The 23,563-nt window shown below is 60.0% G+C and overlaps 2 protein-coding genes across 2 annotated transcripts; both read left to right on the top strand.

Annotated features, from left to right (window-relative positions):
• Window positions 1–1,791: 1,791 nt before the first annotated feature.
• VDR (vitamin D receptor) lies at window positions 1,792–19,248 on the top strand. Its single transcript, XM_053967578.1, has 10 exons — window positions 1,792–1,824; window positions 3,187–3,240; window positions 7,992–8,142; window positions 10,871–11,001; window positions 14,742–14,926; window positions 15,035–15,158; window positions 15,928–16,099; window positions 16,517–16,668; window positions 17,672–17,788; window positions 18,226–19,248. Exons 3-10 carry the CDS (start codon window positions 7,994–7,996, stop codon window positions 18,483–18,485), a joined length of 1,290 nt encoding a protein of 429 aa, XP_053823553.1. The 5' UTR covers window positions 1,792–1,824; window positions 3,187–3,240; window positions 7,992–7,993; the 3' UTR covers window positions 18,486–19,248.
• Window positions 19,249–19,561: 313 nt separating this feature from the next.
• MYG1 (MYG1 exonuclease) lies at window positions 19,562–23,355 on the top strand. The gene is made up of 7 exons (XM_053967692.1): window positions 19,562–19,774; window positions 20,274–20,386; window positions 20,458–20,617; window positions 20,875–21,024; window positions 22,292–22,414; window positions 22,632–22,813; window positions 22,891–23,355. The coding sequence occupies exons 1-7, from the start codon at window positions 19,577–19,579 to the stop codon at window positions 23,069–23,071; spliced, it is 1,107 nt and encodes a 368-aa protein (XP_053823667.1). The 5' UTR covers window positions 19,562–19,576; the 3' UTR covers window positions 23,072–23,355.
• The last annotated feature ends 208 nt before the right edge of the window (window positions 23,356–23,563 follow it).

Raw genomic sequence — 23,563 nt, 5'->3', positions numbered from 1 at the left:
TTCCCCACGCAAACCGCGGCGGCTGAACCCGGTGCCCGCGGCTGCGGGGGCTCTGCTGCGCCGGGGGCTCGTTTGCTCCCGGGATTTTGGGTTTAGGGACCCCCGATAAACCCTGGGAGCAGCTGCAGGGGTTTTCTGGGAGCGCCTCTCGCTGCTTTATTCCGTGTTGCGGGTGGCTGCATCCCGGGTGGGGATTTGAGGTTGGAAAGGAGAAAATTGCCGAATATCCCCATTTTTTAGACCGGGGGTGCAGCGCAGGGTTGGGTTGGGCTGAGCTGGCTCTGCCCCAAATCCCCCATTCCAAGTCACCAATAACAGGATTTTGCACGGTCAAGGTCGGTTCTTGCTCTGTCCCAAATACTCTCGGATCCTTCAGGAGCAAACAAATCCAGGTGTCCTGCGGGTCCCCAGGCTCGGATCACCCTCGGGGCTCTGTGGGGACAACGGGAGGAGCTGGAGCCTGCAAGGAGCCAGGAGCGCTGGGGGTGGCACCCTGGTGCTGGTGGCGTTTGTTCTGTCCCGGCACAGCGCTGGGCGCTCACCGGGAGCTGCCCGAGCTCACCGGACTTCTGGGAGGGGGTGGCAGCCCCCAAAGCGCCGGGCGCTGGCACCCCAAGGGTCCCCTGCCCAGCTGGGCGCTCTCGGGTGTGCGAGAGGGGCATCGAGTGGGCAGCAAGGACAGGGTGGGCAGCGGCATCGAGTGGGCAGCAGGGCCCGGGCGGGCGGCAGGAGCCCGGTGGGCAGCGGGGGCCGGGTGGTCAGCAGGAAGCCGGGTGGGCAGTGGGTGGTCAGCGGGGTCCGGGGGCATTGGGTGGTCAGCGGGGTCCGGGGGCATTGGGTGGTCCGTGGGGTCCGGGGGCATTGGGTGGTCAGCGGGGTCCGGGGGGCATTGGGTGGTCAGTGGGGTCCGGGGGTCAGTGGGGTCCGGGGGGCAGTGGGGTCCGGGGGCACTGGGTGGTCAGCGGGGTCCAGGGGGCATTGGGTGGTCAGCGGGGTCCGGGGGGCAGTGGGGTCCGGGGGCAGCGGGTGGTCAGTGGGGTCCGGGGGGCATTGGGTGGTCAGCGGGGTCCGGGGGCATTGGGTGGTCAGTGAGGTCCGGGGCATTGGGTGGTCAGTGGGGTCCGGGGGCAGCGGGTGGTCAGTGGGGTCCAGGGAGCACCGGGTGGTCAGTGAGGTCCGGGGGGCATTGGGTGGTCAGTGGGGTCCGGGGTCAGCGGGGTCCGGGATCAGCAGGGTCCAGGGCAGCGGGTGGTCAGTGGGGTCCGGGGGCAGCGGGTGGTCAGTGGGGTCCGGGGGCATTGGGTGGTCAGTGGGGTCCGGGGTCAGTGGGGTCCGGGGTCAGTGAGGTCCGGGGGCATTGGGTGGTCAGTGGGGTCCGGGGGCAGCGGGTGGTCAGTGAGGTCCGGGGGCATTGGGTGGTCAGTGGGGTCCGGGGGTCAGTGGGGTCCGGGGGCATTGGGTGGTCAGTGGGGTCCGGGGTCAGTGGGGTCCGGGGGCATTGGGTGGTCAGTGGGGTCCGGGGTCAGTGGGGTCCGGGGGTCAGCGGGGTCCGGGGTCAGCGGCCCCTCCGGGAAAGCCCCGCGCAACCGGGGGCCACGTGCCATCCATCGCCACGCCCCTTCACCGTGACCACGCCCATCTCTGGCCTTATGTGGCGCGTGAGGGCGGGGCCAAGCGATGCCGCGCAGGCATTGGCGGGGCGGGGCGCGGAGGGGGCGGGGCCGGTGGCGCCGGTTCCCGTCAAAAGGCGGCAGCGGGCGGGGCGGGGGCGACACCGGGACCGGGGCTCGGGTTCCGGGCAGGGGACAGCGGGACGGGGCTCAGGTACCGGGCAGGGGACAGCGGGACGGGGGCTCAGGTACCGGGCAGGCGACACCGGGACCGGGGCTCGGGTTCCGGGCCGGGGACACCGGGACGGGGGCTCAGGTACCGGGCAGGGGACACCGGGACGGGGCTCGGGTACCGGGCAGGGGACAGCGGGACGGGGGCTCAGATACCGGGTAGGGGACACCGGGGCTCGGGTTCCGGGCAGGGGACGCCGGGACGGGGGTTCAGGTACCGGGCAGGGCACGGCGGGGCTCAGGTACCGGGCAGGGGACAGCGGGACGGGGCTCAGGTGCCCGGTAGGGGACACCGGGACCGGGGCTTGGGTACCGGGCACGGGGCACCGCGGCCGGGGGCACCGGCATCAGGGCTCAGATACTGGGCAGGGGATACCGGGGCTGGGGCTCAAGTACCGGGTAGGGGACAGCGGGTACCGTGGACACCGGGGCCGGGGCTCGGGTACCGGGAAGGGGACACCGGGACCGGAAACACCGGGACCGGGGCTCAGGTACCGGGCAGGCGACTCCGGGGCCGGCCAAGCCCAGCCCTTCTCAGCGCCCGCCGCCCGTGCCGTGACTCCGGCGCTCCCCGGGACACGGGGGCGGCCGCTGCGGGCGCACCGGGGGCGGCTGTTGGCGGGGGATCCGGGGTGCGGGGGCTCTGGGGGGGGGGGTCCTGGGGGTGAGGGGACACTTCCCAGCACGGGCTGCTCCCGGTACTCCCGGGGTGTCCCCGCGGGCAGGAGCGACACGGGGCGGGCGTTGAGGCTCCCCGGTGCTTCCTGGTTTGCGCTCGCCGTGCTCCCGCGCTGGTCCCGCGGTCCCGTGTGCGTCTGAGCCGCCCCGGTGCCCTGGGAGGGGTCGGGGGTCCCCCGTGAGACCCCCTGACTCCCCGTGACCCCCTTCGGCTGGGGGCTCTCGGGGCTTTCCCTGCCAAAATTAGGATCCCGCTCAGGGCTGGGGGCGGCTCCTGGTTTTAGGGGGGCTTTGGGGCTGTCCAGTCCCAGCCCCGAGCACCCCCAGAAATCCGGGGGGTTTTGGGGTGCTCCGGGGCGTCCCCACATCCCGGAAAGGCACCGCTCTCCTCCCCCCCCCCCCCCCCCGCTGGGGCTCCCCCTTTTTGGGGGGCCTGGGAAACTGGGAAATTCCTGGCTGCCGTGGGGGTGTTAATGCGACTTTAGGGTTTCCTGTAAGGTGATTTTAGCGTTTCCTGTAAGGTGATTTTGGGGTTTCTTGCTGCTCTCATGATTAAGCGCCCCATTTAAACCCACGTCCAAGCTCTCAATTCGGGTTTTTTGGGGGGTTTTTGGGGGAGGTGAGCCCCCCGGCACGGCATTAATCACCCTATGTCTTAATTCCCCAGTGCCTTCCCATATTTTGGAGGATCCCGAGCCGTTCCAGCCCCAGGAAAATCAAGGTACGGGGGGATTTTTATCCACCAGGAATTGAGGGATCCCAGAAGAGTTTTTGGGGCGGTTTGGGGTCGGCAGAGGCGGCTGAGCCGCTCCTTCCTCTCCTTTTCGAGGCTGGAGCTTTGAGAAAAGTTGAGTGCTTTTTCTCGGAAAGAGGTTTTCGGGAGAAGCGACGTTTTTGCGGCGTCTCCTCCTCCCCCGGAGCCGCCCGTGACTCATCTTCCTCCGGCTCGGGGAAGGAGCCGCGGCCGCGGCGGGACGCGAAAATCCCGGGAAATTGCGGTTAAAGCCAGGCAAGAGCCGGAGAAATCCGGGGAAACCAAGGGGAGCAAAAATCCAGGGAGATAATGGGGGAAAGCAAGGTGTGAGCGGAGGAAAAAATCCGGGAAATTGGGGTTTAAACCCAGGGAAGAGGGAGGAAAAATCCAGGGAAGTGATGGGGAAATCGAGGGCTGCAAGAATCCCAGGACATTAAGATTAAATCCAGGGAAATTGGGAAGTAAGGGGGGAAAAATCCAGAGAAATTAAGATTAAACCCAAGGGTGAACGGAGAGAAATCCAGGGAAATAAGGGAAAAGCAAGGGGAGCGGAAATGGTGTAAATAAAGTTAAATAAAGTTTAAAAAGCCCCGGTGATGGGCTGGACCTGGTGGAAATGGGATGAAATAAAAGGGAAAAAATGCCAGGGTGAGATTGGGTTCCCTCTGGAGTCCCGGAGCAAGGAAAATCTGGGAGATGATGATGCAGATGATGATGAGGATGATGGGAGATGTCTGCCCCAGATCTCCAGGGCGTGACCAGATCAGGACTGAGATGTCCTAGCAATAACCAAAATCCCAAAAATCAGATTTTTCCCAGGTAAAAACACGCCCCGGGTCATGGCTGGGGTTTGTTTCCCTGAATCCCGCTGTGTTTAGGGAGGAATAAATGGAAAATCCAGGGGGTTTTTTTCCCTGTTTAATGGCTAATCCTGCTCCAGAGAATAATTTTTAACTTCTTGTGGCCGAGTCAAAGCAGAGCCAGCCTGGCCCGAGCTCCCTGAGGGGAAATTCTGGAATTGTCAGGGATTGGGAGAGGGAAAATCCCGATTGGAGGTGGGCTGGGATGGAAATAGGAGCCTAAAAAGGAGAGGAATGGGAATGGAAACGGTTGTGGGAATTAAAAATAAAATAAATAAATTCAGGGAGATGACGGGGAAAGTGAAGGGTGAGAGGAGCAAAAATCCAGGGAAAACGTGAGGAAAGCAAGGGGGAGCAAAATTCCAGGGGGATGAAGATTAAACCGAGGTGCGAATGGAACAAAACCCTGCCGAGGGTGGCACTGCCAGGATGTCGCCGGTGCCACCCCCGGCGCTGCCACTTCATCTCCAGCCTCTGCTGACTCAGCTCCTCCTCGGGCCCATTTCTCTTATCTCGGCCCTTATCAGCTCAACCCTCGCCCTTTTTCCCCCCCCTCCCCGCTAATAAACGGAAAAGGGTGGAAAACAACACCTGGAATTTTCAGCCGGGCACCCAAAGGCGTTTCCTCATTCCCAGGAATCCCAGGAGCTGCTCCGGGTTCCCCTGGGGAGGGATTCTCCTTTCCTGGAGCCATTCCTGCTTCCCAGAGCCAAACTGGGTGGAAAAGGGGATTTTTGGCACATGAGGCCTTCCTAATTTTTCTCTGGAAAAGTCTGAGCCGCTTCCTGAGGGTTTTCCCACCTTCTCCGTGCCCCAGGCGTGGCTGCTGCTCCAATTTCCCAATTCCAGGCTGCAACAGCTCCGGCTGCTGCATCATTCCCACTCCTCCTCCTCCTCTCTCCTTGGGCAAGTCGAGGTTCTGGGGAATGAGAATTCCCTTTTCCAGCGGGGCCATCCCAGGGAAGGGAATGGACAGGGATTTGGGGCTCCTTTTCCAGCTCCAAGCGGGGACCTGCTGTGAAAATTCCCTTTTCCTCCAGGCACATCCCAGGGAAGAGACGGGGATTTGGGCTCCCTGCTGCCCCAGAGAGCTCCCTAAAATCGGTTCCTCCTCCCAAATATCCCTCCCATCTCCATAAATCCCCTGCTCGCGAGCCTGACAAGGCCCAGCTCTATTTTTAGACCAGGACGTGTCCCCTGGCCTTGGGCTCACCTGGATGGCCCTGGGAGGGGACAGCAAATCCCAGATTTCCTGGGAATTGCCACAGCTGGGAATCACTTGTGTGGCTCCGCACCTTCCCAGGGCTCTTCCGGGGCTGTTTCCAGCACAAAAAGAGGATTTTATTCCACAGTGTGGGGCTGGTGCTGCCCTTCCACCTCTCCTCTGGAATTTTTCTATAGGGAGAGCCTTTCCCAGTGCAGTTTTTTTGGAATTTTGTGGTCTTTTCCCATTTCCTCCTGGCATCCCGGTGCAATTCCTGTGCCTGAGGGAGTCCTGGGCTCTGCAATCCCTTCCTGAGGGGCTGGGACGCTCCAAGAATTCCATGGGGAAAACCTGGATTTGTGTCCTGCTGCTGCCCAGGGTGGCCCCCGTCCCACCCTGCCCTCCCCTGGGGACACTGCCTGGGACAGGGCGCAAAAATTGGGATTCTGGGACCGTTTTATTCCTGAGAAATTCTCTTCCTGCTGCTCCCAGGGGTGGCGTTTCCAGCCAGGGAGGTTGGGGACAAAATGTCTGGGAATGGTTGTGTCCATGGAGAAGGGTGAAGAGGGATCTGGTTCCTGAATCCGAGGGGGATTTGGGATTCTTGAAGGAGTGGGGGCAGCTCCGGGGCAGGGCTTTGCTCACAGCACCAAAAAAAAAAAAGTCATTTTTTTTGGGGGTCTTTCTGCAGCCCAGGAACAGCTGGGAAGAGCAATTCCTGCTCCAGCTGGACTGGGAATGCTGCAGCTCCTCTTGGCAAGGGGAGAAGCAGAATTCCCCCCAATTTCTGAGCAGCTCCAGCAGCAGGAGAATTGCCAGGGAAGGAGCAGGGCAGGGCCAGGCCCCGTCACGTGCTGGGATCAGTTGGAATTTTCCTCCTGGCTTGTCCAGACAGGTGGGAAAAGCCAGGATTTGGGATCCAGCTCGTCCTTGTCACCCTCCCCATCACCTGGTTTGGTGTCTGGAGCCCTTCGTGGGGTCTCTGAGCAGCACAGGGCGCTGTCATCCCACCCAAAATTCCTTCTCCTCTCCCCAGTCCCTGTTTTTGGGGCGGATTTCAGGAGCGTTTCACTGGAATTTTCCTCCCTCTGGAGCAAAAAAAAAAAAAAAGCCCCAAGGGAGGCTGGAGATGGTAAAAACAAAAAATGATCCGTGTTGAAAATTCCTGGGAATTGCATTTTCCTGGCGCGGTTTTCTCTCTCTGGAGGGTGACAGAGCAAGAACCTGTTTGGGAATATTTCGAAATCCAGGGAGAAGCTCTGGAGGAGTTCTGGAATTTCCCACAAGCAGGGGCAGCTTCTGCCTGTCGGCCTTCCCTCGATTTTGTCTGGGGTAGAATTAGGGATTAGGAAATAAAGGAGCAAAGGGAAGGATTTGGGGTAGGAGGAGGAAATCCAGGAAGGGCTCAGGGAACTCCAGGGAAGATTCTGTGGGAAAAATTCCCATTCCTGGATTTTTTTGAGTTTTTCCTTGGAAAAAGGGGAGAGCTTCTCCATGGAATGACCACAGTGGTGCTGGAGGGATCTTTTTTTTTTTTTTTTTGGGAAAATCCCAGGAAAAGCTCAGCTCAGTTGGATTTTCCCATATAGAAGGAGCAGTGTTTGGAACCCAGGGAATGGCAATCCAAGGGTTTAACCCGGAATATTCCCAATTTTTTATGGCACAGAGAGAAAACGGGGATCTGTGGATCCCAAATTCCTCATCCCAGAGTTCCCTCCTGTGCCAGGGCTGGGAGCTCTGGAGTTGCCAGGCTCGTTTTTCCCAGCTGGAATTCCCGGGGCGTTGGATCCGTCCCTGCTCTTTGCTCTGATTCCGTTGGGAAACTTTCACCCCTTCCCTCTCCCGGTTTTCCATGGATTTTTATTTATCTGGAAAGTCCCAGTGCAGCAGCTCCTGTGGGGTTTTGGGAATTCTTGGTTTGGGGAATCCCAATTCCATGGGATCTTCACCAAATGTGGGAAGGGATCCTCCAGCCCCGAGGCCCGGCTGGGAAAATCCAAAAGAAAACAAAATTCCAAAGGAATTCAAGGAATGAAGGTGAAAATCCAGGCCTTGGTTGGGAATGGTGGGAGAGGAGAGCTGGGAATGCTGTCCCAGGGAATTCCAGGGAAAGCCCCAAAATCCCCCTCAGGAATCCCTGGAAAACAGCCCCAAAGCAGAGGGAATCATTTAATTGGGAGATTAATTAAATTGGGATTTAATGGATTTAAAGGCGCAGCTGGAATTAGGGAATGGGCAGGTTTGGAATGGGAAAAAAGCACTTTTTTCCCCGTTTTTTTACAGAAAAACATTCCAGAGGCACCGGGAATTTTTAAGGAGCTTTGGGGTTGTTTTGCCTCATTAGCGAGGCGTTAATTGAGCCTCTCCCAATCCCAGAGCTTTCCCAGCATTCCAGAATCCCAAAATTTGGAATTTTTTTTGGGTGATTTTAATGCGCAGGGCCAATGGGGATAAAAATTCCTTGCTCAAATCGGGGGGAATCCAAGGGGGAAAAAACCTGACTTTTCGGGATAATTTTAGTCCTAAAATTAAAATTTTAGTCCTAAAATTAAATTCTACTCCTAAAAGTCGCCGATTTTGCCTCAAATCTGGTGGAATTAAAAGAAAAGTCATGAACTTTGGTGACCAATCCCAGTTTTTTCCCCCCCTCCCAGCCATGGATCCGGGCGCTTCCAGCACCTCGCTGGCCGATCCCGCCGGCGATCCCGAGCGGAACGTGCCCAGGATCTGCGGGGTCTGCGGGGACCGAGCCACCGGCTTCCACTTCAACGCCATGACCTGCGAGGGCTGCAAGGGCTTCTTCAGGTGTGCCAGGACCTCGGGGAATTCCCCATCCCCCCAAAAAAAAAAAAAAAATCCCAAAAAAATAGGGAGTCCCAGTGGGAAACCAACGGGATCATGAAACAGGAATTCTGGAATTCCAGGCGGTTTTGAAGTGGGGGAAATCGCTGATTTTGGGGTTTTTTTGGTTTTTTTTTTTTTTGTTTGTTTTTTGTTTTTTTTTTTTATTTTTTTGGGGGATGGTTTTTTTCCCCCCCCCATTTTTCCATGGTTTTTAATGGATCTGGGAGCCTTGCAGCGCTCCAGGAAAAAAGGGGGATTGTTGTAAAACTCCTCATGGGTCACAAATTGGGGTTGTTCCCAGAGTCAAAAAGCCCCTAAAATCTCAAAAAAAAAACCCAAAAAAACTCTGGGATTGAGGGATGAGGAAGGGCAGGGGATCCCCCTGGAGCAGCTCTTCCCAAAATCCAGTATTTCCAGGGAATTCTGCTGTCCCCCCTGGGAATCCTGTGCCAACCTGGGAATTCTGCCCCCATCCCCACCCTCCCCTGGAGCCCTCTCCAGCTCCCAGCACACAAATCCCTCATCCCAGGCCGGGAATGAGGCTTGGAATTCTCTATTTTTAGCCCCTGGGATCCCAAATCCCAGGGGAATGGGTGGCTCAGGAAGGTTTCCGTGGAATTCCAACCCAGCCTGGCTCCCAAGCTGCAATTTTCATCCCAAACCTGGAATTTTGGCCTGTCCTGAGCCCCGGGAATGTTTTTTCCCTGCTCCAAGGCCTCGTTGTTTGTGCATTCCCGGCCTTTTTCCTTGGGTTTTTGTGGAAAAAAGAAGCTTTTTGTGCACCAAAATTGGGAATTTTGGGGTGTCCAGGGCTGAACTCCAAGTGCTGGGATTGTGTTTCCCCACTGGGAGCAGCAAAATTCCAAAGGTTTTGGAGGAACAGGATAAAACAGGGCCCTGCCACCCATTTTTCTGGGATGAATTCCCAAAAATCCCAAATTCCCAGCAGGAAAAGGCAGAGTGCAGCCACTTTGATTCCCTTTCTAAAAGCAGCTTTCAATTCCTGGGGCTGCAGCCAGAGGAAATCTTGACGATTTTTACCCAGATTTGATTCTTTTTCCCCGTTTTAAAATATTTAACTTTATATTTTCCTAAATATTTTATTTTATTACGCATATTTGATATTTTAACCCATATTTGACATATTTTACCCCTATTTAACTTTTTTTTTTTTTTTAACTCATTTTTTATCTATTTACCTTGGGCACTTCCAGCGATTGGGGCAGCCACAGCTTTTCTGGGAATTCTCTTCCAGGCCCTCACAGGGAGGAATTTCTTCCCAATATTCCATCTACCACCTTTTTTTCCTGGGAAATTCTGGCTCTGACCCTTTCTCCTGGGAAGACTCTGATCACTTTTCTTTGGAAATTTCTGGCCTTGCCCCTCTGTCCTTGGAAGATTTTGGCTCTGAGCGTTTATCCCAGGAAGATTTTGGCTCTGACCTTTTGTCCTGGAAGGTTCTGACCCTTTTTCCTTGGAAATTCTGACTCTAGCCATTATCCCAGGAAGATTTTGGCTCTGGCCCTTTATCCCAGGAAGATTTTGGCTCTGACCTTTTGTCCTGGAAGGTTCTGACCCTTTTTCCTTGGAAATTCTGGCTCTGGCCGTTATTCCTTGGAAGATTTTGGCTCTGACCCTTTATCCCAGGAAGATTTTGGCTCTGACCCTTTATCCCAGGAAGATTTTGGCTCTGACCCTTTATCCCAGGAAGATTTTGGCTCTGACCCTTTATCCCAGGAAGATTTTGGCTCTGACCTTTTGTCCTGGAAGGTTCTGACCCTTTTTCCTTGGAAATTCTGGCTCTAGCCATTATCCCAGGAAGATTTTGGCTCTGACCCTTTATCCCAGGAAGGTTTTGGCTCTGACCCTTTATCCCAGGAAGATTTTGGCTCTGACCCTTTATCCCAGGAAGATTTTGGCTCTGACCTCTTGTCCTGGAAGGTTCTGACCCTTTTTCCATGGAAATTCTGGCTCTGGCCGTTATTCCTTGGAAGGTTTTGGTTCTGACCCTTTGTCCTGGCAGGCTCTGACCCTTTTCCCCTGGACTGTTTTGGCTCTGACCCTTTGTCCTGGCAGGCTCTGACCCTTTTCCCCTGGACTGTTTTGGCTCTGACCCTTTTCCCCTGGACTGTTTTGGCTCTGACCCTTTGTCCCGGTGGCTCCACGTTCCCGTTCCGCCCGGGCCGCGCTGTGGTTTCGCTGCAGCTCAGGGTTGTCATTTTCGGGCTCCTTTCTCTTTGTCCTGCAGCGAGAATTCCTCTCCCTGCACACCCAAAATGTGCTCGGGCCAGTTCTGCCAGCAAAGCCGGGCTTAGGGCGGCTGGCTTTAAACCACACGGCCCCAGCTCGGGTTTATTTTGCTGCCGGGGGGGGTTTCTCTGCAATCCTGCAATCCTTCCACCCTCCCAGCCTCAAAAATCCCTGTTTAGACCCAAAAACCTTCTTAACCCCAGCAGGCTGGGCTGGGCTTAGAGCAGCCTGGTTTAGTGGAAGGGGATCGAGCTGGGTTTAAGGTCACTTCCCCCAGAGCATTTTAGGATAAAGCCATGGCTGAACCCCTTGGATGTTTCCCTGGGGGAAATTTTCCTTTCCCAGCAGCGCCTGAAGCTCCCAACTCCACTGATGTTTAGAGCATTCGGCCAAAACAGGGGGGATTGAGCCCAAAAAAGGGGTTTTGTCCCTTTTCCAGGAGGAGCATGAAGAGGAAGGCCATGTTCACCTGTCCCTTCAGCGGGGACTGCCACATCACCAAGGACAACCGGCGGCACTGCCAGGCCTGCCGGCTCAAGCGCTGCCTGGACATCGGCATGATGAAGGAGTGTGAGTGTCGGGCTCCTGGGAACGCTCCTGGGGCCGTGTCTGTGTTCCTGGGGCTGTGTCTGTGCCCCTGGCACCTCCCTGGGGCCGTGTCTGTGTTCCTGGTACCTCCCTGGCACGATGTCTGTGCCCCTGGCACCTCCCTGGGGCCGTGTCTGTGCCCCTGGCACCTCCCTGGGGCCGTGTCCGTGCTCCTGGCACAGTGTCTGTGCCCCTGCCACCTCCCTGGGGCCGTGTCTGTGTTCCTGGGGTGGTGTCCATACCCCTGCCACCTCCCTGGGGCTGTGTCCGTGGTCCTGGCACGATGTCTGTGCCCCTGCCACCTCCCTGGCATGGTGTCTGTGCCCCTGGGGCCATGTCCGTGTCCCTGCCACCTCCCTGGCACAGTGTCTGTGCCCCTAGGGCCATGTCCGTGTCCCTGCCACCTCCCTGGCATGGTGTCCGTGTCCCTGCCACCTCCCTGGCACGATGTCTGTGTCCCTGCCACCTCCCTGGGGCCGTGTCCGTGGTCCTGGTACCTCCCTGGCACGATGTCCATGCTCCTGGCATGGTGTCCGTGCCCCTGCCACCTCCCCGGGGCCATGTCCATGCTCCTGGCACAGTGTCTGTGCCTCTGCCACCTCCCTGGCATGGTGTCCGTGCCCCTGGCACCTCCCTGGGGCCGTGTCCGTGCCCCTGGGGCCGTGTCCGTGCCCCTGGCACCTCCCCAGGGCCATGTCCATGCTCCTGGCACAGTGTCCGTGCCCCTGGGGCCGTGTCCGTGCTCCTGGCACAGTGTCCGTGCCCCTGGCACCTCCCTGGCAGGATGTCTGTGCCCCTGGCACCTCCCCAGGGCCATGTCCATGCTCCTGGCACAGTGTCCATACCCCTGCCACCTCCCTGGGGCTGTGTCTGTGCTCCTGGGGCCGTGTCCGTGCCCCTGGCACCTCCCTGGGGCCGTGTCCGTGCCCCTGGGGCCGTGTCCGTGCCCCCTGGCACCTCCCCGGGGCCAGGGCTGCCACTCCTGGGGATGCAAAGGGCAGAGGAAGCAGCGGGTAATGATTGAGAGGAGCTGGTTTAATGATTCCTTCCCACCCAGGGGTTGTGTTCTCATGGATTCTCCTAGGTTTGGTTTTTGTTTGTTTGTTTGTTTTGGGGTTTTTTGGGGGGTTTTGGGGTTGTTTTTTTTTTTTGAGGAAAATCAGCTCCATGGCTCCCAATGGCTCTGAAAATCCTCTTTTCCAGCATTGTCCACGCTCCACGGGGAGAGCTGGATGAGCTTCCCCATCCCCACGGAGCTGGGTTTGGTTTTCCTCTGCTCCCTCTGTTTTTTGGTTGTTTTTTTTTTTTCCCTGACCCTTTTTTCCATGTGGGACAAAGCAGGGACTTAAGTCAACAGCAGAGGGAATTAAAGCGGTTTTTAAGCCCAGTCCAAACACACAAATGTGGCCCAAATGTTTGTTTTCTCCGGGTGTATTTAGAGATAAGTGGCTTTTAAAAATAAAACGTGTTTGAGGTGCTGGGGAGGAGCTGGGTGCTCCTGGAGAGCTCCAACCAAACATTTTCTGCTGGGAGATTGTGGCCAGGGTGTCCATGGAGCTGGAAATTGGGGCTGTGGAAGCAGGGCCCTTTCCCTGCCGTGCTAAACAGGGCACAAACAGAGCCTGATGTCACCCCAGGGCCTCCAGAAAATCAGAATTTGGAGCGTTTGCGGGGGAAAAAAACCTGCTTACATCTTCAATGACCCTGGTGGGAATCCCTGGATTTTATTCTTTGGGATTGGCAGGTTGATGAGGGAGGAAAAGGCCACACCCCAGGCTGTCCCCAGATTTTGGGGAGCTGTCCCTGGTTTTTGAGGAGCCCCTAATGAGGGAAGCGCTTTAATTACTACCAGCAGCCAATTAATTACCCAGGAAGGGCTGGCAAGTTCCTGGGCAGCAATTCCAGGGGTTTTTCTCCAGGTTTTCTCCAGGTTTTCTCCAGGTTTTCTCCAGGTTTTCCCCACGTTTTCCCCACAGGAGTTAACGTGTAAACAGCCCCGTTAGCAAACCCTGCCTGCATTAACCAAAACTGACCCAGACAGGCTAAAAATAGCTAAAAATGGACTTTGCCGCTGGAAAAACGAGGCAGGACGAAGGGTTGGGGTTATTTTTAGGTGGAAGGAGGGAATCAGGAAGGTTTTGAGGCCTTGTTTTCCACAGGGCGTTGGGATTCAGGGGCTGGCAATGTGGGCTAGGGAGGAAGAAGAGGAAGAGGAGCAGGGCAGACCCTCGTGCCGGGGTTAATTCGGGCTCTGAGGCAGGCAGACCCTTCCCCACCTGTGGAATTTGGGGTTCGGGTTCCCTCCCTGGCTGCCAGTCATGGTTTTGGGGCCAGGAGGAGCCGGGTTTGGCCAGCCCGGGGCTCCTGTGACCCCGGACTCGCCCGGCCCCGTGGCAGCCGAGGTCACCACGTGGCGTTTCCAGCCCCCAGCCGCCGGCTCGGGCAAATATTTGTGGTTTTTCTGCCCGTCTGGGGACAAACAGGGCAGAGAAAAGCCCCTGCAGGCCCTGGGGTTTGGGAATTCTGCCGCGGTCGCTCCTGGGGTGGCTCTGAGGAGCGCAGGGCTCGCTTGGCCAGGGCTGTCCCCTCCTCGCTGCCTGGGAAATCCGGCCTTTCCCACCTCCTGGGTGGCCAGAAAATGTGGGATTACCCCTTCCCTGCCTTTTTCCAGCTGTCCATCCCTCAGGGATGTTGGGGCTCCCTCGGGTCCTTCCCTAAGAACCCTTAAAAACCCTTCTCCGCGGATTTTTTCACAGCTCCTGCTCCTCGTGCCGCACCGGGGATGGGCGGCCCAGAGCAGGCAGTGCCCGTGTGGACCCGATGCTTTTTTTGTGATTAAAAACTGGGGTGGGGAAGGGGCAAAATCCTGATTTCCCTCCCCGGGCCGGCGGTGGTGGAGGTGGGAGCGCCCTTTCGGCCCCTCCTGAGGTTGTGCAAGGCCGGAGAACGGAAAATCGCCCTCGGCCCGAGGAGAGGCTTCCTTGCCTCGAGCTCCTCCCGCCCTGAATTCCACCTTGACTCTCCCAGAGCTCCATCCCTGCACCCAGGGAATTCAGGAGCAGCCCCCGGGGGTGTCCAGTGCCCGGAGAAAGGGCTGAGGAAAGGGAGCTCCTGCTCCCAGGGGGCTCTCGGGACTTGTGACCCCAGAGATCCCCACAGCTTTTCTCCCTCCCGGCCCCTCGGAGGCTGCTCGGGGCTCGGAGCCGTTGATAAAAAAGTGAAGATTTGAGCCCAAATTGCCCCCGGCTGCTCCTTTTCCCTGAACAAACAGGCCCAGCCTCGCGTGGAGCCCAACCTTTGGCCGCTGCCGAGCGCCGCCACCCCAATAAAAGCCATAAATCCCCAACCCTGAGGGCGGGGGAGGTTTGGCTGTGCCTTGACCTTAAAAATCAGATTAAAAACTGCCCTGGAGCAGCGCTGGACACCCCTGGTGGCAGCTGGGAGCCGAGAGGAGCCGGAGCTGGGTGAACCCAGCGGCCCCGAGGGTTTCGGGATTTGAGAGTGCCGAGCAAACAGGGAGGGAGCAGAGCGGGCACGGCCTCGGTGCCCCCAAAGCCTCGCCTAAAAGCACCAGAAACCTCCTGGGCACAGCAGGAAACCGGGGCCGAGGTGCTGCAGGGGGAAAAAGGGATTTTGCAGGTGGCAAAAGGGATTTTGCAGGGGCTGGGCGCGGCATCCAGGGGCCGTTCCAATCCCTAATTCCGCCCCTTTTTCTTTCCCAGTCATCCTCACGGACGAGGAGGTGCAGAGGAAGCGGGAGATGATCCTGAAGAGGAAGGAGGAGGAAGCCCTGAGGGAAAGCCTCAAACCCAAACTCTCGGAGGAGCAGCAGAAAGTCATCGACGTCCTGCTCGAGGCCCATCGCAAAACCTACGACCCCACCTACGCTGACTTCACCAAATTTCGGGTACTGACCACCAAAAATCTCTTTTATCCCTCGAATTCCCCCTGCAAAATCCACAAACCCCTCTGCCAGCCCCGCTCCTCAAGGAGTTTTCTCTGTTTTCTCCCCCAGCCCCCTGTGAGGAGCCACCCCAGCAGCAGAGGGGCCACAAAATCCTCGTCCCTCCTCACCCAGGACCTGTCCTCGGAGGATTCCTCGGATTTCTTCAGCTCCGAGGCCTTCAGCGCATTCCCAGGTGTGCCCCAGTTCCTCCTGGCCCCAAACTGGGATTGGGAGCCAGGGAGGGACCCCAGGACTCTGTTTGGGCTGGAGGTGACGCCTCAGACCACCCCAAATTCCAGGGGTGGGGAAGGGTTGTGCCAGAGCCCAAATTAACCCCAGCACGAGGGTCTTCCCTGCTCCTCTTCCTCCTCTTCATCCTCACCCCACACTCCCAAACGGGCCCTGAATCCCAATGCCCCGTGGAGAACCTGGCCTCAAAAGCTCCCTAATTCCCTCCTCCCACCCCTCCAGTTCTCATCCTGCATTACTGCTCATCTCTTTTTAGAATTTTGGATTTTAGTGTAACAAAAAACAAAACAAAATAAAACAACCCAAACCCCCCCCCCCAAAAAAAAAAAAAAAAAACAAAACAAAAAACCCCAAAAAAAAACCTAACAAAAACAAACAAAAAAAAATTTAAAACATGCCATTAAAACAACCAGGGAAGATGTAAAAAAAAAAAGAAAGTATTCCATCACAGAGCTGCACAGCAAAAATATTAAATATGTTCTCATTGGCAATACTTTCATAAATCACCTTTAATGAGTGCATTGGGTATTTTAAATGCGCCACTGGAACAAACAGAGGTGGAGAATCTGTCTGAGAGGGCTCTGCGAGGTCATGGGGCAGAAATGCAGCACCTCCAGCCGAATTTGGCGTTCCAGAGCCCTTTCCCAGCTCCGGCGGGGGCTCCCCGAGGCGCCCGGCCCGGCGGGCGCCCCCAGAGCGTTTCCCTCGCGCAGACTCCGCCGAGCCGCCGCCGTTTCCCAGCCTGGCACTGCGGGAGGAGCAGGACGAGAGCTCCTCCGTCAACCTGGAGTTCTCGCAGCTCTCCATGCTCCCACACCTGGCTGACCTGGTCAGCTACAGCATCCAGAAGGTGATCGGCTTTGCCAAGATGATCCCGGGGTTCAGGTGAGCCCTCGGATCCCAAATCCGCTGTTTCCCGCTCCCGGGGATCCCGTGCTGCCCTTCACACCCTTCCCTTTCCCCTTCCCAGCCATTCCTCAGCTCTGTTCCCTTCCCAGCTCTGCTTTCTGTCTCTCCCCCTCCCTGGGGTTCTCCTCTTTTCCCAATTCCCTGGAAAACGCACGCGGATTCCACCAGGGAGACGCCCGGAGCACCCGAGGGGCTCGGGAGGGGCCTCGGGTTCTGCTCATTCCAAGATTTGGGGCACATCTTGGAATTCACCAAGAAGCCCTGGGATGGGAATTCCTGGGGAGGGAGCCCCGGCGGAGGGGCTGGTGGGCGCCCTGGGGGTGGCAGCTCCTCCCGTGTCCCCTCTGTCCCCTGAGCATCCCGACCCCATCCCGAGGGCAAATCCTCCTGCAGGGACCTGTCTGTGGAGGACCAGATCGTGCTGCTCAAGTGCAGCGCCATGGAGGTGATCATGCTGCGCTCCAACGAGTCCTTCACCCTCGAGGACATGTCCTGGACCTGCGGCAGCAGCGACTTCAAGTACAGGGTCAGCGACGTCACCCAGGGTAAGGGAGTCCCAGCCCCAAATCCCAAAATTCCCTGACCTTCCCCCTGCTGGGCCTGCCTTCGTGCTGAGAATGGGGGTGGGTCCTGCCCCAGATTTTGGGGGTTTGGGGGGTGGCAAGTGGCGCTTCAAGGTCTGCAGTGGCACTTCAGTGTCTCCAGTGTCACCTCCTCAATGGCCCCAGCGCCACCCCAACGTGTCTGAAAAAATCCCCTTCCAGAAGGAAAAAAATGCCCTTCCAGAGGGAAAAAAATGCCCTTCCAGAGGGAAAAAAATGCCCTTCCAGAAGGAAAAAAAGTCCCCTTCCAGAAGGAAAAAAATCCCCTTCCAGAGGGAAAAAATGCCCTTCCAGAGGGAAAAAAATGCCCTTCCAGAGGGAAAAAATCCCCTTCCAGAAGGAAAAAAATCCCCTTCCAGAGGGAAAAAAATGCCCTTCCAGAAGGAAAAAAGTCCCCTTCCAGAGGGAAAAAATCCCCTTCCAGAAGGAAAAAAATGCCCTTCCAGAGGGAAAAAAATGCCCTTCCAGAGGGAAAAAAATGCCCTTCCAGAAGGAAAAAAGTCCCCTTCCAGAGGGAAAAAAATGCCCTTCCAGAAGGAAAAAAATCCCCTTCCAGAGGGAAAAAAATGCCCTTCCAGAGGAAAAAAGTCCCCTTCCAGAGGAAAAAAGTCCCCTTCCAGAGGAAAAAAGTCCCCTTCCAGAAGGAAAAAAATCCCCTTCCAGAAGGAAAAAAGTCCCCTTCCAGAGGGAAAAAAATGCCCTTCCAGAAGGAAAAAAATCCCCTTCCAGAGGGAAAAAATCCCCTTCCAGAAGGAAAAAATCCCCTTCCAGAAGGAAAAAAGTCCCCTTCCAGAAGGAAAAATCCCCTTCCAGAAGGAAAAAAATCCCCTTCCAGAGGGAAAAAATCCCCTTCCAGAGGGAAAAATCCCCTTCCAGAGGGAAAAAATGCCCTTCCAGAGGAAAAGAGCCTTTCCAGAGCCCCCCTGAGGGTCCCTTCTCTCCGCAGCCGGGCACAGCATGGACCTGCTGGAGCCGCTGGTGAAATTCCAGGTGGGGCTGAAGAAGCTGAACCTGCACGAGGAGGAGCACGTGCTGCTCATGGCCATCTGCATCCTGTCCCCAGGTAGGGACAAACCCACCCCGAACCCTAAAAACCCACAGAAGGGAGGGAAAAACCCTCCTAAAACCCTAAAAAGGGATGAAAGGGAGGGAATCACCCCAAACCCTAAAAAGCCACAAAAGGGAGGGAATCACCCCAAAAAAAAGCCACGAAAGGGAGGGAATCACCCCAAACCCTAGAAAGGGAGGGAACCCCCCACCAAACCCCAAAAAGGCACAAAAGGGAGGGAATCACCCCAAAAAAAGCCACGAAAGGGAAGGAATCACCCCAAAAAAAAGCCACAAAAGGGAGGGAATCACCCCAAAAAGCCACGAAAGGGAGGGAATCACCCCAAAAAAGCCCCAAAAGGAGGGAAGGAAGGAGTCAGCGCAGCCCCTAAAGCCCCGCAGCAGCAGCAGCAGCAGCAGCGGGGGCTCCGCTGAGCGCTGCCGCTGCCGCAGACCGGCCGGGCGTGCGGGAGCCGCTGCGGGTGGAGGCGCTGCAGGAGCGGCTCTCGGAGGTGCTGCAGAGCTACATCCGCGCCCGGCACGCCGCGCCCGGCGGCCGCCTGCTCTACGCCAAGATGATCCAGAAGCTGGCGGACCTGCGCAGCCTGAACGAGGAGCACTCGCGGCAGTACCGCTGCCTGTCCTTCCAGCCCGAGCACAGCATGCAGCTCACGCCGCTGCTGCTCGAGGTGTTCGGCAACGAGATCTCCTGAGGAGCCGGCGCCGCGGGAGGAGCGAGAAGCCGGCGCCGGCTGTGCCGGGAGGAGCGGGGCGCCGAGCCCGGGCAGGGGCTGGGGGTCGGCGGCGCTGCTCCCGCCGGCCGCTGCATCCCTCCGTGGATGTTTTGGGGCCGCGCTGCCTCGAGTCCCTTCTTTTTTCCGAACGCTGGGAAGTGCCAGGAGATGAAGTCGGGGTGCCGCTGTGGGTGCCGTGCTCTGCTCCCCACGGAACCCCACAGCACCCGTGGGCTCGGACACCCCAAATCCCGGCCAGGAGGTGCCACGGGTGATGTCCCCACAGCTCCAACACATCCCGTGCGCTGCTGCCGCCGGACTGGGGTGAGCCAGAGGCAGCCCAGAAAGCCCCGAGAGGGGAAATGTTGTCCTCGACCCTCAAAGGGAAGAGCAGGACGAGCTTTGTTTGCACTCCCTGGGAATGGGGGAGCAGGGTTGTCTCCAGGAGACACCCCCACTTTGGAGCCGGACCCCTCTGCGGGATGGGGTGATGATGATGACTCCTGAGACCCCTGGCAGGGACCCCAGTTCCAGCTTGGCTTCCTCCCCCTGCCACGTTCTGGGGGCGGCTCCAGGCCCTCGTTCCCACCCGGAGCAAATTCCGGGAAGGAGGATTTGGGAGCTGGGGGGCTCCAGACCCCTGGGAAGAGCCACCACAGCCCCCCCGGGCAATGGTCAGAGGGTCCCCAGTGTCCGGAGGGTCCCCGGCTCGGGCCAATAAACTCCTGCTTGGGCAAATCAACTCCGCGCCAGGCTCGTGTGTCCATCCCTGTGTGTCCATCCCTGTGTGTCCGTCCCTGTGTGTCCGGCCAGCCCTGGCTGCTGTGCGGGGCCGCGTGTGTCTGTCCCGCACCTGTCCGTGTGTCCCTGTCCCTCTGTCCCCGCGCGCCCCCGGTCCCGGCCGCCAGAGGGCGCGCGCCACACCGAACCGGCGCCTTGGCCCCCGCCCCCTGCGCGTGCGCACTCGCGGGGGCGGGGCTGAACCCGGGCAAGCGCGGGACAAATTTGGCGGGAAGCGCTCACTGTGAGGGGGGCGTGGCCCCGCTGGGGGGCGTGGCCTCGCCGCCGCCATGCGCGGTGCCGCGCGCGCCGCCCGGCTCGTGGTCATGGCCGCCACCGGGGCCGGGACGGGAGCGGGCGCCGCAACCGGCACCGCGCACAAGCGGCCGCACCCCGAGCCCGCCGCCCGCATCGGCACCCACGACGGCACCTTCCACTGCGACGAGGCGCTGGCGTGTTTCCTGCTGCGCCTCCTGCCCCGCTACCGGGTACGGCACCGGCAGCGCGCCCGGCTCGGGGTCCCGCCCGGGGCATGAACGGGACGGGAGCACCGTGCGGTGCCGGGTCCCGGGGTCTTCCTGCGGGTCGCTCCTCTCTCGGTGCCATGTGGGGACACTTGAGCCCACCCAGCGGCCGCTTCTCTGTCCCCGGTGCCACCTGGGGGTCACCCTTGTGTTCCCAGTCCTTCCTCGGGGTCCCCGGTGCCACCTGGGGGTCACCCTTGTGTCCCCAGTCCTTCCTCGGGGTCCCCGGTGCCACCTGGGGGTCACCCTTGTGCCCCCAGTCCTTCCTCGGGGTCCCCGGTGCCACCTGGGGGTCACCCTTGTGCCCCCAGTCCTTCCTCGGGGTCCCCGGTGCCACCTTTATGTCCCCCACCCCCTCCTCTGGGTCCCTCCCTGGTGTCCCTTCCCGGTGTCCCTCGTCACCCGGAGCCGTTCCCGGGGGGTCCCGTGGCCCTGGGGACCCTCACCGCGGTGTCCCCTGCAGGACGCGGAGATCGTGCGGACGCGGGACCCGCAGCGCCTGGCCGGCTGCGACGTGGTGGTGGACGTGGGGGGCGAGTACGACCCGGGGCGGCACCGCTACGACCACCACCAGAGGTGAGACCCCTCCCCACCCCGGGGACAGCGGCGTCCCCGGGGGTGCCCGCGGTGACCGCGTGGCCCCGCAGGTCCTTCACGGAGTCCATGCGGAGCCTGCGACCGGACAAGCCCTGGAGCACGAAGCTGAGCAGCGCCGGGCTCGTCTATTGTCACTTCGGGTCGCAGATCCTCGCGGCGCTCCTGGGGCAGCCCGAGGACGGGCCCGTGGTCACCGCGCTCTATGACAAGGTGACAGGGGTGGCAGGGGGTGTGTCACCCTGCCACGGTGACAGTTCTGCCCAGGGCTTGTCCCTGGTGGAGAAAGGGGAGAGTTTGGGGCAGCTGCTGGGGCAGTTTTGCTTCCAGCCAGGCTTTGCTCTGCTGTCCCCTCACTGTCCTCTCTGTCCCTGCTCTTCCCCCATCCCCCCTCCACTGTCCCTTACTGTTCTGGCCCTGTCCTCCCTTGCTGTCCCCTCACTGCTCCTCTGTCCCCACGCTGTCCCCAGCTGTACGAGAACTTTGTGGAGGAGATCGATGCCATGGACAACGGGATCGCGCCGGCGGCGGGGGAGCCGCGCTACGCCCTGAGCACCACCCTGAGCGCCCGCGTGGGGCACCTGAACCCCCGCTGGAACGACCCCGACCAGGACACCGAGGTGGGGACAGCCCCTGCGGGCCCCGGGGACGCCCTGCTCGGGGACCCCTGCTTGGGGACCCCTGCTCGGGGACCCCTGCTCAGTGACACCCTGCTCAGTGACACCCTGCTTGGGACACCCTGCTTGGGGACCCCTGCTCAGTGACACCCTGCTCAGTGACACCCTGCTTGGGACACCCTGCTTGGGGACCCCTGCTCAGTGACACCCTGCTCAGTGACACCCTGCTTGGGACACCCTGCTTGGGGACCCCCTGCTTGGGGACACCCTGCTCAGTGACACCCTGCTTGGGACACCCTGCTTGAGGATACCCTGCTCGGGGACACCCTGCTTGGGGACACCCTGCTTGGGACCCCCTGCTTGGGGACACCCTGCTCGGGGACACCCTGCTCTGTGATGCCCTGCTCGGGGACACCCTGCTCTGTGATGCCCTGCTAAGGGATCCCTGCTTGGGGACACCCTGCTCGGGGACACCCTGCTCAGTGACACCCTGCTCGGGACACCCTACTCAGGGACGCCCTGCTTGGGGACACCCTGCTCGGGGACACCCTGCTCAGGGACACCCTGCTTGGGACACCCTGCTCGGGGACCCCTGCTTGGGACACCCTGCTCGGGGACCCCTGCTCAGTGACACCCTGCTCGGGGACACCCTGCTCGGGGACCCCTGCTCAGTGACACCCTGCTCGGGGACACCCTGCTTGGGGACGCCCTGCTCAGGGATACCCTGCTCGGGGACACCCTGCTCGGGGACCCCTGCACAGGGATCCCTGCTCGGGGACACCCTGCTCGGGGACCCCTGCTCAGTGACACCCTGCTCGGGGACACCCTGCTTGGGGACGCCCTGCTCAGGGATACCCTGCTCGGGGACACCCTGCTCGGGGACACCCTGCACAGGGATCCCTGCTCGGGGACACCCTGCTTGAGGACGCCCTGCTTGGGGACACCCTGCTCAGGGACGCCCTGCTCGGGGACACCCTGCACAGGGATCCCTGCTCGGGGACGCCCTGCTCGGGGACCCCTGCTCAGTGACACCCTGCTCAGGGACACCCTGCTCGGGGACAACCTGCTCTGTGATGCCCTGCTAAGGGATCCCTGCTCGGTGACCCCTGCTCAGGGACACCCTGCACAGGGACCCCTGCTTGGGGACCCCTGCTCGGGGACACCCTGCTCGGGGACCCCTGCTCAGGGACACCCTGCTCAGTGATCCCTGCTCGGGGACCCCTGCTTGGGGACCCCTGCTCGGGGACACTGCTGACCCCCGTGTCCCCAGGCGGGGTTCAGGAGGGCCATGGAGCTGGTGGGCAGCGAGTTCCTGGAGCGGCTGGACTTCTACCACCGGGCCTGGCTGCCCGCGCGGGCGCTGGTGGAAGAGGCCGTCCGGCACCGCCTCGAGGTAAGGCCGAGCCGGCCCGGGGGGAATCTGGAATTTTGAGGGAGAATTGGGGCGTGGGGAGGTCAAATCCCTTCGGTAGAAACCTCCTGGGGAGGACCTTGGCACCCCACATCCTGCACGGACATCCCTGCAGGAGGGCACTCTGAGCTTTCGGGGACACGGAGCCCGGGGTGGTTTTGGGAGTCACCCCGGTGTCCCCAGCGTGTCCCCCCCGCAGGTGGACGCCAGCGGGCAGGTCCTGGAGCTGTCCCAGGGTGGCTGTCCCTGGAAGGAGCACCTGTTCCAGCTGGAGCGGGAGCTGGCCCTGCCCAGGCCACTGCTGCTCGTGCTGTTCCCGGACCGGGGCGGGCAGTGGCGGGTGCAGAGCGTCCCCACAGCCCCCCACAGCTTCCAGAGCCGGTGAGACCCCTCCCCTGGCCGTGCCACTGTCCCCCCGTGGGGTCGGGGTCACTCTCAAGCCCTGTGTCCCCCCACAGGCTCCCCCTGCCCGAGGCCTGGCGGGGACTCCGGGACGAGGCGCTGTCCGAGCTGGCCGGAATCCCCGGCTGCGTCTTCGTCCACGCCAGCGGCTTCATCGGGGGCAACCGGACCCGGGAGGGGGCCTTGGAGATGGCCCGGAGGGCGCTGGAGCTCGGGGGGGGCACAGAGAGCACGTGAGCCCCCTCCCCAGCGGGGTCACCCCAAAAGGGAGCCCCTGGCCCCATCCCAGGGATGTGCAGGGACCGTTCCCGCTTGGATCCTGGATTCTCCGAGGGATCTGCTGTGCTGGGGGGGGAGCAGCCCCTCCCGGGGGGTCTCAAAGCACCCACCCCCTGTGCTGGATGGGTGCCAGCCCAGCCAGAGACGTTTTGGCTCCATTTCCTGGGAGTTTGTCCCCATTCCTGCCACGTCCCTGCACCGAGGCGCTGCCAGCACCAGTAAAAACCAGTGTGTGCCCAGTGGATTTGCTGTTGAGGGTGCTCGGGGGTCTGGGGGGGGGGGGGGCTGCGTGTGACACCGTGGGGGTCGCTGTGACTCAGGGACAACCGTGACCCCCCCACCCACAGCACGGGGACAGCAACCGGTGCCGCCCCGCCGCTGTCACCGCCGCTGTCACCGCCGCGATCCCGCGTGCCGCCAGCACCGCGGGGGGGTCCCGGCGTCCCCTCG

The sequence above is a fragment of the Vidua chalybeata genome, chromosome 30 (genome assembly GCF_026979565.1).
Source record: "Vidua chalybeata isolate OUT-0048 chromosome 30, bVidCha1 merged haplotype, whole genome shotgun sequence".
Classification (NCBI taxonomy): Eukaryota; Metazoa; Chordata; class Aves; order Passeriformes; family Viduidae; genus Vidua; species Vidua chalybeata.
This window is presented reverse-complemented; position numbering and strand designations above follow the sequence as displayed.